The sequence below is a fragment of the Falco punctatus genome (genome assembly GCF_963210335.1).
Source record: "Falco punctatus genome assembly, chromosome: Z".
NCBI classification, from domain to species: Eukaryota; Metazoa; Chordata; class Aves; order Falconiformes; family Falconidae; genus Falco; species Falco punctatus.
Genome location: NC_137586.1, coordinates 26104518 through 26122346, shown reverse-complemented (window position 1 = coordinate 26122346; position 17829 = coordinate 26104518). Strand labels below are relative to the sequence as shown.

At 34.9% G+C, this 17829-nt stretch overlaps 1 protein-coding gene across 6 annotated transcripts in view; it reads right to left on the bottom strand.

The window, feature by feature from the left end:
- Positions 1-17829, bottom strand: part of AP3B1 (adaptor related protein complex 3 subunit beta 1) — a 161602-nt gene that overhangs the window by 68717 nt on the left and 75056 nt on the right. For 4 of the 6 annotated variants that reach the window (XM_080370906.1, XM_080370908.1, XM_080370903.1 and 1 more), the window contains exons 14-17: positions 16185-16294; positions 6736-6912; positions 1267-1453; positions 191-321 (exon numbers count right to left, since the gene is read on the bottom strand). In XM_080370906.1, coding sequence (XP_080227032.1) covers positions 191-321; positions 1267-1453; positions 6736-6912; positions 16185-16294 — 605 coding nt within the window. The remainder of the gene's footprint in view (positions 1-190; positions 322-1266; positions 1454-6735; positions 6913-16184; positions 16295-17829) is intronic. The other 2 variants (XM_080370907.1, XM_080370904.1) reach the window with 1 other exon arrangement.

The following is a 17829-nucleotide window of genomic DNA, read 5'->3' as shown; positions in this document are numbered from 1 at the left end:
AGAAAAGAGCAAGCATTGTGTACGTTTCTAAATGTTCTGTTTCCAAGCTAAAATAAGCAATGCAGATGATCACATGCATCAACATTTTTTAGTACAGCATACAGATTTTGTTTAAATACGTGTATTTTAGGCTAATATTCCACACTGACGAGTGCCTTCAGCAAAGTTACTTTTAATGATGCTGACGTACCACCTCGGCTATGTCGACATTTCTCACAGAGGGGTCAGGCGCCACCCCTGGCCAGTCAGACAGTTCCAGGTAGCCGGTGGCTCGGCTGTTCAGTGTGTGAGACAAAGTGCCAAGCTGGAAATGATCCCGGTCTATTAAAAAAAAAAGGGGGAGGGGAGAAATACACAAACACCATGAGCTTTACCACAAAGAGCAATCTTAATCAGGGCTAAAGGTAATTGCCATTGTATTACCTCAAATGTCATGGAATAAATATAAACTAGGAAGCTCTTCATAGGTCAAAAAACTGATTTCAGTCCATAGATTACAATAATCTCCCCCATAATGGTCAATAAAAAAGCTAATCAGTCAGTGTGTTTAGAGGTGTTGCTCTGAAATGTAGCTTCTCTAAAAATTACTTTACTGTGAATATTAAGAATGACAGCACAGTTAAACAATCCATATACATGTCTTGGCACAAACACATCCAGAATTTTAATAGTTTTTCTTCAAAATGGAGCTCCTTTTAGAGCTTCAAAACTAGGACTAAGTAAGTATGAAAATTAAAATTGCAAATCATCACAATAACAGAGAATTTTTAATTAAGATAACCTGATAACCTTTTAATTTGAGAAGACAGGCAATGGTTCAGGGAAAATGCACAAGAAAAATTATGACTTTGTAGAAAAATAATAAAAGCCTAATCTATGGAGATTCAATTTATTTCAGATTCATAAAACATTTGCAATACTCACATTAACAATCTTCTATTAAAGTCCAGAAAAAAAGACTAGAGCCATTTTCCTAAATTGAAGAACAGTTTTCCTCAAAAGACACACCTTCTGTTATTTAAATCAAATTAAAATCCACATGAATAGAAATTGATCAGTTTGTCAGGATTTATCATCAGAGAAATGCACTGTGTTTGCACCATGCAAACCTTGCTTGCTGAAAAGCAAGTAAGCAAAGCGAGTACCCTTGCATATTAATCATTTGTATTTGCTAAGTGACACAATTTGTAAGCATATTTGAAATACAATAGGCTGCCACGTTTCTTTATACAATGAACATTTACCAAATGATTTTGGCAGTTATACCTTTAAAAGGAGACTCAAGCAATGGGGCAGGTTTCTGTGCCAGAAATATTTTTTTGGCATATTTGCTTAAAGCGCCACTCTTCTCATTCGGAACAATAAGCTGCCTAATAAATCTTGTACGGTCTCTGATGTCGTAGCTTTGATCATACTTGCTGAGATTTAATATGTACTGGGTAAGCAATTTTGTCTGTGGAAAAAAACAGGACAAGAACAGAATACAAGTTATTTATGATTATTGATAACTCTGGATAAACATATTTAAAGAGGTAATAAAAATGAATGGTTATGTCAAACAAATGTTGTTCCACTGGGAATATGCATTTCTAAAGCTGCAAATGGAATTCTGCAGCCAAAGCACATGTCCTCTTCTGTATTGGGGAGGTGAATGCTGAGTACTGAGAAGCAGCCATGTGCTAGATTATTAAACTGCTGAAGTGGAAAGAAAGGCATCATTAAAAAAATAATCATATATGGCAAACCCGCTGAAGGGTCTACGTGAGGATAATGAATGTGGAAATACAACTAAAAACATGGCACTCAAAACTTAATCGGAAAAATATGCAGGACATCAAAACATCAGAGGGTATTAGGGGGCTGGCAAACTGCTTCTGCTGAGGTGTGTTTTATGAAGAGATACTGTCCCTGGCATAAGCAGTGTCTGCACTCTGACTGCACTCAGTTACTTTATCCTGAATTATGACCCATTAAAGCAGACACATGAATCACTGAACTGGATTACTGCAAATTATTTGCAGTGCATTTAGCTGTTACTTTTTCATAAAAGCAAGCTGCTGATGCCCTCTAAAAACCAGGATAAAAGACTTCTTCCATTTTTTTCTTGAAGCTTAAAGCCTCCGCTAATATCAGTCATTTATTTATTTATGTAAGAGAGCAACTTATATTATCACAGCTTTTGACAGCATAATAGGACTTCCTAATTTGATGTCTGAGAACATTAACACGTATTAAATAATTTTAATAATTCAGTTAAATTTTTAAAACAAGCAAACAAAAATTAATCAGGGAGACTTTCTGAGTATCTTAGAAATAATGCAGTATAACCAGAACAATAGTGCTGAACAGACTCGTATCCATTAGATACATTTGAGAAAGTATGCCACTTTCTTTATATACAAGCAAACAGGAAAAAGAGCAAAAATGATTTACCATTATAGGGAAATAAATTTTAAAATTTCAACTCAGAATGGATGAATAACACAGGGTTAAATATGTATTATCAAGGAGGATTTATTTTCTTTATGTAAAGAAACAACCTTGCATATATATCTTGTTTATCATGCTATTGTTGTAACAATAACAATTTCAATCACGTGAGCACAGAAGTATGTTAAAAAAACCCCAGTCAATTTTGTTATGTATAATTTGCTAAGAAAAGTTCAGTCTAATAGTTTCCACCCTGAGGATGAAAGTGATATTCCAGAGACATAAAATTACTTTTCCAGAATATTAACTCCTGTAAATGAAATACACAATAAACAAAAAATGGTTTTAATTGTAACCACATACAATGCAATGTATGCAAGTATTTCACAAAATACCATATGATACTAAAGATTTGAAGAAATTAGTCATATTGCATTAGAATAATACTACAAGCATAGTTAAAAAAACCTTTCCGTGAAACATTTTTCATTTCTTTTTTCTCTCTGATACCCAAGAATGGTTCTGTGAAAAGATACTTTTTCTCCCAAGGTACTGTCTCCCCTCTGGGAAAATTAAAACTTTCCCATATGTATTTCACAGCTTATTGGCAGCTATCTCTATATCAGGGTATAAAATTTTAAACAACTGCATCAGACAGAACATACGTAATCTGCACTCATGCAGGACTTATGCTGTTCAATCTAAATGGAATTGGAAGGGAGGGTTCCCAGGTAGCATGAATTAAACTAAATGAGGGATACCTCCTGCAGCCTTTGCCATCACTTCTCCTCTGTAAAACAAAACAAGACTCCTTGCTGTCATGGCAGAAAGCTCAGCAGACGGATCATAAAACACAGTGGTCTTTGCTTGTGAATTGCTATCAGGATGGGAAAAGCTGAGGGCCTTGCTATCATGGTGGGCACTTTTTCAGTGAGCATTGATGGAATTAGATAAAGAGTTGATCCTGAAAGACTACATTTTCTTTAATGGGATCATTTTCTCCAAGATCGTCTCCCTTTTTCTCCTCCCTTTCCCCTAAAATATCTTTTTCATATTGTCCAATAGATACCACAAATTTATACGGAAGAATGCTCCGTATCTGTAAGAAATGTCCTTGCAAGCATCATATATAGTATAAATAGTTTTTCATGAAAACAGCCAGTTTTTTTTTCTTGTCTTATGGCAACACAACCAAACAGGTAGCAAAGCTTTTCTACATGGAGGTAGCTAATAGAAACAATTAATTCTAATTAAAAACAAAAAATAAACTAATGAATACACATCAGCTTTTCTAACAAAGGAATATCCTTAAGAAGCTGAAAATTATTTGAGCAAGCATGTTAATTTGTGAAATATGACAGAAACTGCACACCATGACTGCTTCACAGAACAGTAAGACAAAGTATTCTGATATACAATACATTTATTATCGTATGCCAACATTGCCTGTTATCTGGACATGCTCATTATATAGGACTAATATAATTTCTTTTTATCACCACACTGTTAGAATCTATTACTATTTTTTGCACATTTTGGTTTGGCTAATATGAAAAGTATACTTCAAGTGAGTCGTCTGTGGCAACAGTTCTATTTAAGAATTTAATGTCTATCCGATATTAGCAGCAATTAACCTTTTGGTAGGTAACCACTTGAAAAAATTCATAATAAGAGCATCAACAACAGATGAGGTTCTACAAAGGGAGAGGAAGAGCTATCTATCCACTCTTTGATACCATTAGCTTGCAGTAATTCTTCAGATATACAAGATAAGGTTACTGTGCTAATGACATACCTATTTACACGCTAGGACTACTCAGGACTTTTCCTCATGGGACTCCTACTGTGTTACACAACTGAAACACATCAAAATCACCTTATTCTTCCTGCTATATGCAAGAAACAGCTAAAGCAATTAGATGACATTTTTTTCTGTGTAACACTTTCTCTTGTATTAACTCCATTTACACAGCTACCTAGCACATTCATAAGGTTTTTTTTATATCCCTAAGTGACGAAAAAAGGAAGGCAGTTTACCAAACAACACAGACAACCAGAGGAAAACCTGTTCTTATTACATATTTATGCAGATAGGATTGAACCTGAAACTCTTCCTTAAATTATAAGCAGCCTTTGAAAATTCATGGGGTTATCACAGGATTTAAAGGACACTGGAAATCCTTATAAAAAGTCCTGACTCTTAAAAAGCATTTCTCAGAATGTGCTGCATTAAGGATTTGAACATATGCCTAAGGAAATTATCAGCAAATAAAATAATACATTTATAGAAAGGGGGAAAATTTCACTATCTGATTTCCTCCAGAATATTGTGCTTTTCTCCAAGTAAGATTTAACAGATGAGTTTTACCTGCCTTTCCTTACCTGGGGAAAGAGCACTTTTCATCTGTTCGGTTCGTGTTGAGTCTTTCTTGGGTATCCTACCACTACTTTTCAATAAAGTGACATTGTATCTTTGAGATTTTCGCAACTCCATTGACTTTGGATGAAATTGATAAAGGATTCAAAAAAGTATAATGTGGTGGGGGTAGGACATGGAGGGAGAAAACACGGGGTGAGGAGAGATGGACAGACTGACAACAGAGCAGTCAAGTGTACCAGATTTACCTTAAAGTTTGAAAAATCAGATAGAAAAACGGCTGGACTTTTTAAGAATTGAATTCATTCCAGCAAGAAATGTTTTAATACTGAGTGAGTACAGTTACTTCTGGGAATAAGGACGTAGATACAGGAAGAGTATTGCCAGCTCCTACAGGCAAAACCATCACATTCTAGTTTGAAAGGAGCTTTGAATCAAGGCAAGTCATCAACCTACTCTGTTAGAATTTTGTATATGAATAGCTTGACCACTTGTTTTTCCATAACCTAAAACTAAGACGAAAAGACCCTTTGATGAAATTCATCATTTAGGAGGCATCTCAAGGAGACAGCTTCTTCTGCTTTAGTATCATTACTGTATTTGAATTAAAGGGTTATGCATAACTTACAATAATGGTTTAAAATGTATTAAGATGTGAAACTGGGAAAAAAAAGCATCGCAGAAATCATCATCTCCTTGTAGGCAACGGATTTTTGTATGGCGTGGTTTGGAAATATTAGTGTAAAATTACAAAAATTATATGGAAAAGTAGTACATATTATGTTATGGGCCAAAAGGAGACAGCTTAGATAATGAAACCAATGTTTCTTTAGCTCAGTATTTCCATTAAGATGAACACTGACAGAAAGAAGTCACCTTTTGTTACTGCACCATTTTAGACTGTATAAGCAAAGGGTAAGCATTCATTCTTATCTGAATGCATGGCAAGACAATTCATCTCCCGTGTGCCCTACAGAATAAAGTCTCAGACAGATCAAGTCTGCAGTTGGATATAGCTATCAATGAACAAGACAACACCAGGGAGGTACAAGACCCTGTGCTGTCCAAGCTGTTGTAAACCAAACAGGTCTAGCAGCCCAGGAAAGTGTATACATCTCGGACAACATACTTCTACATTTGAAAAAAAATATCTTTGATTTTATAATGTTTTAGAGAAATAATTGGAATTACAGTGAAAAATTAGTGTAAGATGCTACATCCCATAGCCAGAGTGTGACAAAGTTCATGGTGCTGTCATTGAGAAGAGTAAGACAACTGCCACCTCTCACAGCTACTGTTTTCAGCTGCCTGGAGATCTAAGTTCACCTTTTTGTACTACTGTACAAAGTACTATTGTACTATTAGATTATCTTTGTTATTAGACATGATCAAAACTCAACCTCTCCACAAGGTAAAGTGAAACAGTAAGAAATACCGAAAAAGTGAAAGCAGTTACTATGTTAAAGATGAGCACTGATGAAAAGACATGACAAGGCCTTTTGCTGGCATCTCCTTTTAGAAATTCTGAACAAAAAATGAGAAACTTCTTGTTCAAATTGACAGTAATCCCTCAGAATTTCTGGTCTTAGATCCAGAAAAATGCAGATCACATTTGGAAAACCTCCTTTCTCATATTAGTAATACAATTTACAAATCTCTTCTATTTATGTGAATTTTAAAAATCCAAAATTTCCCCAGTAAAAAGAGTGATCTCATCACTACATTCACTTTTACAATCCAGTGCATACTGAAAGACACATGGCCAGGTTTAGTCTGTTAGATTTCTTGAAAACTGATGTTCAACTTTTCTTCATAGAATAATAAGGACTAGTTTTGGTTACTTGCACAAAGAAATCACTACTCATCTATACAGACTGTAAAAAACCTACTGTGACTCTAAGTATGTACGCTTCTGAGTTTAAGCTTACCTGCTTTGAGTTAGTTAAATAGAGTTTTGCACCCAAATTTAAGATCTGCAGCTTTACAAGATCATCTTCGTTAGTGAAGCTCTTGGCTGTCTTTCTCAAAACGTCAGGTGCGATCTTTGGGACTCGTTCACAGTACTCTCCAATGAGCCAGAGAATGCTGGCTCTGGCTACCGGAACCTGAGAAAACATTGGGCACTCTAAGTTAACACATTGACAAAGACTGCTTGTGTACTTGTATATGTCTGTGTTCAGTAAAAAGTTAAAATACTGTTTAAAGACAATTGCCATGCAAGAAATACAGATAAAAATTAAATACTATTCAATACGGCCACTGTGGTAGATTCAATATTCATACAAATGTCAGATACAGACCCTGCCCCAAGAAACATGCATTATGAGTTGACAAGACAAACAGAGTGGGTATGGAAAGAGAGGCACACAGAAGCAATCTGTTTATGTTCACAGTACAAGCTGGTGGCAGTTGGGAAGAGAATCCAAGCCTTTGAGGTGTGATTGGGAATTCTTGCCACCAGGTTACGCTAACCACCTCACTGAAACAGAACAGTGCTTTTCTGTGACCATATTCATACAGAAATGATTTCCAACAATACAGCTTCCTTAAATCCCATCTACTTTAAAATCAAATTAATTTCTTTCAGACTAGTACTATCTTTCCTTCATTTTTATTTAAAATTTGGTGATAGTAAGATTCATATCTTTGCAAATGTCCAAGGCCAGTTGAACACAAAATTTCTGAGAGACAGGAGTTCAAAATTAGGGTTGTCAATTTCTGAATAGGACCTAGCCCCTTAACTGAAAACACTCTGACTGGAAACTTCACACAGGTCTTAATTGTTTTGAAGATACTTGACTCAAATAACTGGCAGTAGCAGTTTTCAGATGAACTCCCAGTATACAGCACTGACTTCAAGAGTCACAGATGGAGGGGAAGCAAAACAGAAAAGCACAGAAGGAAACATAAGCTGATGCCCCACACCGTTTAGCTATAAGTAGTTAGGAATTAAATAATATACACACTCCCCTCAAAAGGTGAGCTAGTTTGTATTACCTAGTGGTCAAATTAAAAATTGTGTGTTACACACCTCCCTGAAAATATTCTCCTTCCTTGAGAGGAAGGAAGATAGTATGTAATGAGAAAATGATTGTAGGCAGAAGCATGTCTTGCATAGCATCTACAGACTCTGCTGTTCTCACGTTCTGTAGACTCTTGTTCAACAGATGTTGAACTATTACAGAAAAAGCGTAACTGTTCCATCAAATGACACTGTATTTTAGAAAAAAGGAAAGCTTCCAACTGTAACTGCAATTTCAGCTAATTTAGCTGCTTTTGCTGAAAAAGTAAAAAACATTTGTACTAACACTTTCCATTACTCCCTACACTATACAGTGATCTTTTTCAATAAGCTTACACTTAACCCAGCATGAATTTTGCCTTTAGTAAGATACGCAGGAGAAACAAGCTTTAGAAATTCAACACTGTGGTTCTCAAAGCACTAATTCTTAGCATCTTTTATATATGTTTTAATTACTTTACTTTTCCAGCATATGTAGTTATTCATATACGAATAGCTATTTCTCTACCCTGTCTACACATAAAATTTCGAAGTACTGATTTCTAGTTACATTCATAAAAGGTAACAAATGCAAGCAAATGACCAAGGTTCAGGATAGCAATTCCCAAACTATGGTCCACAATCCCTAATAAATGGCCCACTAAACCATAATAAAAAACCAGTAATTACGTTCACAAGAAATTTTAATGATTAATCACGCTTTACTGCTCCAAAAAGTCTGGGAACACCTTTGAAGGAAGTCAACTTGAAAATATCTTCCTCTGTACTTCACACTGTTGCAAATACATATTCCAACAGAAATACAAACAGGCATGTCATGGGGAAAACAGAGGATTGCCTCTGCTCAAAGAGAAAGCAACCAGATCATGTAAAGACAGAATATAAACATGGAGAAGACATTTAAGGTAGAGGTAACTATACTGAGAGTGGTATAATACAGGGATTTAACATACACAAATGCATGTAAATACTGATTGAGATACAGACTAACTTTTTGTGTGAACTGACAAAAAATTTAAATGGTTTTGGAACTTACACTGTGAGAGAGGGGAACAAGCTACTGAATGACTGCTAAATATAAAAACTTTAAATGCAGTCAGAATATGCTTGCCTGTGCAATGGTAAGACTGATGTCATTACTGTACACTGATTTCAGAAGGGAAAGAGGTTATTTCTAATGTTCCAAAGGTTACACTGCATTAAGACCTCACTCCCAATCTATTATTTTAAATTGGGCTAAAGAATAGTAATTGAGTGGTACATTAAATTTTCCAGTATTGGAGCAGTTCAAGTTGCCTACTGTAGAGATAGGTACCTCTAAATAAGAATATATAGGCAACTTCAGATTTCAGTTATGCTAGATTTATTTTTCTAAAATATTTCATTACAGACTTGTTAAAATATTAGAATTCTACAAGAGATCACCAAGTACCACAGTTTGGGCAGCAGTCTGTTAGAAACATCCCTTTTTCTATTATTGACTTTTCATAAAGCAAAATTAGCTCACAGATCAGACCAATGTCTGTAACGGTATTAATTATGAAAGACAAATATCACTATTGTACTTTTCCTAGTCAGGACTACACTTTAAAACCACTATGAAATATATTTAAATATATTTAAACAGTGTGCACTTAAGGACAGTGCTTTACTCTTTCAAGTTTTTTCCCAGTTAAAACGCAATTATTAATGAACTAGTCTTAGAATATAAAATAAAGCCAATAAGTAAAGCCTAATTTGAAAAATAGTGACAACAGAAGACAGATGAAATTTCTCATGAGGATCTGCCTTTTAACAAGGTGGTTAGCTCCCTATGTAAATACAGTATGCATTAAACACAATTCTGTGCAACTAGAATCAACATCAATTAGAGACTTTTTGAATCAAACCCGGAGTGGAAGCCATTTTAATGAAAAGTGTATGTTGAACTGATGAACCCAATGTTTCTGTGTCACTGGATTCATATGGGGTCAAAATCACACAATATTTTCTGACTTCTTTTTCACTGTTCAAGTCTTCCAGCCCTCAACCATGTAATATCAAGTGCATGATCCTACAGCTGTTGTTTCCAGGCCATTCAAAACAGCAACCAAGAAACAAATCCACTTCTAGACCTTTATTGCCTTTTCCAGTAAGGCTTAAGTAGGGATCTTGAATTGATAAAAATGCAGGAAATAATACTTTCATTGTTCAGCCCTGCTCTGCATTATCCTCAAAGGCAAACAGGACTGTAAATTACTTTGCCTGATGTTTTATTCTGTATGCCCTGAGCAACTGGTTAAGTGCACTTTTTAAGCCTTAGTACCAGAAGGCAGTTTCTACTGCCATTTCAACCCATTACCTGTCTGGAGGAAAATAAATAAATGGTTAAAAAATAAATAAAAAAAAAGTCACCAGCCAGACCCTCTCCCCTCAAAGTAAGACTCTGGTTACTTACAGCAGTCAGTGAAAGATTATTATAAAGATTTTACAGATCACTCAAAGCAGCACAATTCAAAACCTGTTGTAGTTATTACAAAACATACTAGGCTAAAAATTGCCAATTCTGGTTACCCACATTTGTCACAAATGACACTCAAATTGCAAATGAGGTCTAATTTTCTGCAACCAGAATAAAATTTACATAGCTAGCAATTATTTTATCTGGAATGAGAAATAGAAAGAAGGATTAAGTTGATGTGAAATGTGAGTGACAGCAAGAAGAAAAGGTACACAAGAAAGAATGGGAGTAAAAACAAGTGTTGGCTTTTTGTTTTCAAATGGTAGATCTTCAAGGATTTCATCATTTAAACCCCTGCACATAAATTTCCTTTAAAAAAGGATCTCCACTGATGACTGCCACCTCTTATATAGTGTACAGGTTTCATTTAAACTGTATTTTATTCAAGCTGAATATTTGTGTCAAGTTCAGTGTACAGTGTCCCTGGACACAATATCCCAAAGCCCATGTATTCCTCTCAACTTCTAAAATATTACATAGATATGAAAGCAAGTAAAAAAAATATATTAAATTATGAAAATTTTTCATTAAGGCATTACTTACATGAAGGTTTAAAAATAAATTATTGAAGCGTATCCTAGGGAAAATAATGGGGCTAGAATGTGAAACTTGCAGAACTGAAATACATATGAACATCATACCTTGTGATACTTTCCCAACACTGAGCTAAAGGAGAACATAAAGAAAGCAAGCTGCCTCTGCTGTGAAGCAATAACCAGTATTTATGTAGGAATAGTGCAGAGGAACTTAAGTTTGTTATTGTTGGATGAGCAGCGCCAAACCCCCCCAGCCTAGTTAATAAGAATCCCAACTAAAACCAGTAATTAGTAATTCCTAATTTCTTCCATAGGTGACATGTTTTCCCCCACGTATTAAGCTCTTCAAAGTTGCATGCATCTATCTTATTTTTCTTCTAACTTCGAAACTCCTTATCCCATCAAGAAGTGTTCCTCCTCATCCCTAGATCAGAAACCCCTGAATTCCGACTTCTCTCATTCTCACTTATATTCTAGAAGAAATTAGGAAGAAGTCTGTAATGAAAACCAAGGATGTCAGAATTCACCAGCTATCAACAGAAAAAAAACATGTCTTAGCAATACTATAAAAGTCTGGAGCAAAATCACACCAGAACTGTAAGATTCCCATCGCCCAAGAAGAAATCACTACGGGGTACAATGTATCGTCATAAATTATTTTTCTAAAAATAAAGAGGCCGAAACTAATTTGGAGATTACTGCAGCTTGTTTATATGAGGAAATACAGAAATGTAAAACTCCATTGAGACATTCTTACTCAGAGCTTATTCTTGTTAGGTTGATTTACATTCATTCATTGCTAAAATGAATTAAGATAAATCAAAAGAGGCATCGTTCAAAGGTAAAGAAGTATCTTGTGTTAATCCAGTTTAATCAATGCAGTCTAACCAATCCACTTTAAAATTTAACTCAGATTAAATCTGCAACTATTTGCACTTAAGACAAATTCTGGACCACAGGTGTTTTGAAGGGAAGATTTTCTAAAAGAGTAGACTATATGACACGTATTTGACAAGAGAATATTCTAAAAGCTTTTGAAAAATCCCCACAACATCATCTTTGAAAATGTCATCCCTTACAGGCTGGAAAGGCACTCTCATGAATAAAAAAAGGACTAGGTAACAGAAAAGCAAAACCCCAGTTACAATGGAAGGAAATCATCAGATGTCCCACAGTGACCTATAGGGGAAAACATGCTGTACAACAGATTTGCAAGTAACCTAGAAGAGGGCTATCCAGGGAGGAGACAGTCTGCTGACATAAAATTATTCAAGGTAATCTAAACTAAAACAGAGCCTCAACTGTTGAAGACAACTTATTAAAAATTATGCAGAAGTGATGCAGCTGGCCTGAAACATTAGAAATAGGACTTAAAAATTCTACACATACTGATGGACCCCCAACTATTTCTAGGGAATATTTGCAAAGAACTGTAGAATTGTTTAGTCAATGTTCTGCAGAACTCAAAAGGCAGACAGCACCAGGAAAGTGAGATCAAAAAGTACACAGCAAGTAATATTACATCACTGAGTAAAATTTCTCCTTTGCACTCTGACTATTTATTGTGCAAATTTCTGGTGAGCCCCCCTCAAAAACCACACAAGTATCAGGCAAGACAAAGAGAAGAGGGAAAGGCTGATGAGAGCTATGGAATATAAGGAGAGATTAGGAGTTTTACATTAGTAAGTGTGATGACGTGGACAGCAAACTCAAGCTTCCAGTCAGCACCTGAGAATGTACATTGGAGGTGCAACACGATGAACTTGCCCTTACCTTTTAATTTTTCTCCCTTAAAGCACCAGTTTTTGCTGCTCCTGGAGGTAAGACTACTCTATTAAGAGGACTTTTGGACTCAGCCTTCAAGAGGTATCATCCTTCTTTCAACAGCCCTTTCCCACATGCATATTTTTTAAAGTCCCGTCACTCTTAACAACACACATAAAACTAATAAAGCCTACCTCAGGGTGAACACCTAGCACAAACTAGCACTGCTTAGATCTCTGGCCCACTACTTAGCAAGTCACTAAACTGTGAAGCATGATGATGTTATTAATACATTACCAGCCAAAAGTAAACATATTTGATTTAAAAAAATGGAAGTTTAAAGAGACCAGTTATTCTCTTGTTTCATGTCTTCATAACACCATCAGATATGCATTTCTTAGTTACAACTCTTGCAATGTGTGTAGGAAAGGAGCTGGAATAGAGCTAGACAGAGCTGTACTATGCACAGATCTAGGTACTCAACAAATACCAGACACAAAAAAGATCTCATAGATCTTTGTCTGGGCACACCTGTGATAAGTTTAAGGTACAAACAATAACATACAAAAACAAAGGAAGAAATTAAGCACTCTTTTCAGATATGTAAGAAACAATCAATTAAAGGGCAAACTGATATGGATCTAGTCCTAAATGTTACTGTAAATGACAATCACTAGTCTACTAGCTTTTAATTGAACTTCCTAATATTTCCTATAGTTGGTCAGATACATTTAGCTTACTATTCATCCTATCACTTTCTAAATGGCTTCCATAGATGAAGAAGATGAAAACAAGAATGAGCAAATTTCAGATTGTATGACCTGAAAGAAACATTGCTACAACAGACTTTGAGGCATCTCATCATTGATAATTATTGTCTCAGGCTAACACAAATGAAATTTATAACAATATGAATGAAATAAATGCAGGCACCAACTCAAAAATTTATTCTATTCAGTTACACCAATTTTGTTTAGTTTAGTGCTACATGTTCCTCATTTACCTAAACTACATCATGACAGAACCACCAAAAAGTTTATTTTTACCTTATGTGATTTTCTATTTAATTGTATTTAATTCTGTTCATGCTTTCAGTTGTGTTTTACATAGCATTTAATTAATTTCAACTCTAAGAAACACCAAAGAATTTCTTTGCCCACACTCTTCCAGCCTCCAGTTACTTTCAAGTTCATTCAACACCGTATCATTTGGCTGCTTCTCCTCTGTCCAAATGCAAGAGTTCTTTAAAGATAGTGGTATGTTCTTGCACAGAGGAACAGGGTAAGTCCCTCAAGTTTCAACCCCAATTCAAAACTGAGCCCAGAAAAACCTTCCCCAACAGAAGAGGTCAGGGAGAAAAAAAAAAAATATCTGTGTAAAATATGTGTGCACAAAAGTGTGTGTGTATGTATGTATATTGTATGTCAATGTAAATAAGGGTCAAGAATCCTTGCTTTGTGTCTCTCCCTTACAGTAGACAAAAATCAAGGCAACTGTGTCATGTCATCTCACAACCACTCTTGCCATATTAAGAACAGTGTTTAAAACACATATGCAGATCTCAGGAATTCCAGTAATGCTTTATTAAATATTTAAATGTCAAACTCACATCCTCAGTAATTATATAATCCAAATACCACCTTCCTAAATGTGTAAAAATACACTTATCCTTTTCAGAAGTGTCTGAAGGGGTTTGGGGGTGGGCCTAGATGACCTTCAAAGGTCCCTTCCAACCCAAACCATTCTGTGATACAGTGATTCTGTGAAAGAAAGCATCCATGTTCAAATATAACAGGTGCAAGTTATTTCAGGATAATGATATGGCATTCAAATTATAAATATGAACTTCTTCCAAATTTATTATTTAACCCAAAGTCCTAAACATACTAAGGAAGATAAATTTCTGTAGGATATTATTAAAAAATTACAGGGAAAAAAGTAAAATAAGATGTACAGCAACTATCCTGGAGAGCCTACAGCATCATTATCACTGCTTCCTTCTTGAATAAGCAGCATAATTCAGACTTTGATTCTGATTTTTAGCTTATTCCTGTAACTGCTCTGTTCCACAGACTGTTCTACTACTACTTACCATTTTCTGATACTTTGACCAACCTCATTACTGGAGAACATGAGTACATCAAAATAGTTCAAGTCCTGCATGCCTCCCCCCCCCCCCCCCCCTTACTTCACTTGAAAAAGGATTTTCTTTTTTAAAAAAATAATCCCATATCCCTGTATTTAAAACTTGAAGTATTTACTCAGAAGTATTAATTGTATAAAATAGCTACAAAACTCTTAAGTGTTAAACAGAATATTTAGAAAACAACTATTTTCTCTTATACAATACGTGGAAATAAGATGACAAACTAATTTGGTAAAGTGCCAGAAGATGTATATAATAAGATTATACACAGCTCATGAGATTGTAATTATCAATCAGAATATTGCACAGATTTTCTGGAAACACAGGTGATTGTTGTCAAATAGGTAATACTTATTTGACATGCAATTAGCAGCAGTGTCTTATGGCCTCTTTTGGTTCTGGATACGATCAATCCAGTAGAACTGTATTTTCTTTACATCAGTTAAGTAGTCTGACCATCAACTTTTAGCGATCAAAAGGTTTATTTGTTTAATCTGTTTAGTGAGTATGAATGGAAAAGACCACATTTCCCTTTTCCTTTAATATTCCGAACTTTGCCAAATTCAACTATGGAAATTAGAAGATTCAATGATTTATAAACTATTTACTTCTCCATCATCAATAAATGTGTAATTATATGAAACTGAACAGTCCTATTTATAGCATCTACAGAAAAATAATTATTGGCAGATTAAAATCTGTCACCTTTAGGGTATTATGCAATAGGTCGCTAATGGTCTTCAGCCCTACACTATAATTTAGGACAGACTACTAAATGTTTTATCAATAACTGGGACTGTGAGGATAATCTGGCAAGTAAATATTGACATACCTAAACGTCAATTTAACGTAAGGATAGATAATAGGCCATAATGCAAATATTACTTTTAAAAATGCCACGGACTCTTACATACTCAGAAGATAAAAATGTCACTTAAAGAAACACTGCAACACTCACATTGGCATGTCTGGTATCATGGAAAGGTCAGGTGATTTAGGGCTAGGAAAAAAGATTCAGCATAAACTTCTTCAAACCCAAGCCCAGATCAGTAAGACAACAGGCTGAAAATCCTCAAGTTAAGTACTGCTTTGCCCTTATTTATATTTCAACATACCCAGTCCATATTCTAAACCTGCTGTTCATCTTCGCGCCATGGTACTAGCAATACTCAACATTTCCAGGGATGTCTTTCAAATAGCTTCCCAGATCTAAGGCACAAAATGATGCCATCTGAGAGCTTCTATTTCCTCTTCATTAAGATAATGAAAAATTGTATTTTATGTAAAAAAAAAATTATGTAGTATTTCTCTAATAGATCTATTTCCATTTATGGCCCTACTTCAAAGGAGATGGTGTGATTTTTATCAGTGAACAAGGGAAATAAAAGACACTGTGCACAAATACTCACCGTGATGTTATCCAAGAGTTTGGCCATATGCTTAATAATTTCACCATGGTTTGCTGGCTGTGTTTGCAGCAGTTTCTTAATGACAACAACACTTTCAGCAACTACAATTTCTGTTTTAAACAAAACAAATGATTAGTTTAAAAATCATTTATGCAAATGCAAAAGCAACAAATTATTGATTGTAAAAGATGTTATTAGCTTTCAAAATATGCTTTGTAGAACTGAATTCTGTTTACTTAGTAACAAAGACATAAACCCCTCCAATAAATAATAGAAGTTCAGCTTCCAGAATCAACTTAAAAGCAGCAAAAATATGACCGAGGAATTTTCTACATGTAAAAATATCATCCTCTTACATACTTTTTTTGAAATTGCCTTTTAGTAATGCTGCACTTTGTATTTTTCGTTTTCAAATTGAGGAACAGCATGAAAAAACATCTGCTTTTCATTAAAATTATTATTCATAACTAATTTGCTGTCTGCATTAAAAACACAAACACTTTAATTTTCAAAGAAGTATACAATGCTAGAAGTAACAGGTCATTCATAAACAACAGCAATATCTAAACATCTCTTTTGCACACTTTCACCTTCTAAACAGTATCTCTCAGGTTTGTAACCCAATCTCCAGTACATTCAAATGAAGCTTCTAAATAGCAAGCTGTTGTAAGATTTATGCCAAAGTCATGCATTGGAGTACTTAACTACTGTAACAAGTAACATCCACAGCCTGACCAACTTGTATGAAATGTACAATTTTTGAAGCTAAAAAAGATCACTGGTGCAGAGGTAAGCTTCTATGCAAGAGTAAACTCATGCTGTAAGGAAAGACGAAGGAAAGTCAAACACAGCCAAAGCTAAAAACAAAACAAAGACTACTGTAAGAGTTCAACATAATTCTAATTTTCATCTATACCACAAAAAAGGAGTGAACTATTTCTCCTCAACTATTAATATTTAAAACAAAGAAAAAGCCTAACTACCATTAGTAGACTACCTACTAAAAAAAAAAAGCTAACTAGAAAAAGCCTAGCTACCATTTAACTATCATTAAATATCACACAGATACTGATACATTTCAAGAGTTAATCTGACACATAGGCCACTCATCCAGCAATCAAGCAAGCTGAAGTTTCAAAAGAACAGTGTGGGGATAAGAGCTCTAAATTTTGTTTTGTTTTGTTTTGAGAAAGAAAACTTCTTTATGGAGAAAGGCTTTTCAAAAGCTCCGAGTATGCATCATTATGCCATAAGCCTCTGCAATGCTTAAATTTTAGCTTGCAGCTTTTTGTGTCATCCTTTATTTGACACGGCATCTCACTCATTTTTCCAGGCTAATTTCCAAGGTTAACATGTCTAGTTCACATATGTCGAGGTCTTCTACAATCCTACAGATCAATTTGATTTAGATGATGTTTTGCCAGATATTAAAACAAGATGGTAATTCTCAAAATTTTAAAAATACAATCTGGAATATTTAGAGTGGGGGACATTGCAAAGACAACCTTGATCATTAGATGTTTTCTGATACTACTTATTCATTAGCAAAATAAAACTGAACCCCAAAAACTGAGTGGACATGAAGTCATTATTAAAAACATTTGTTGAGAATGTAGAACTAACTGACCATGATAAAATGAAGTGC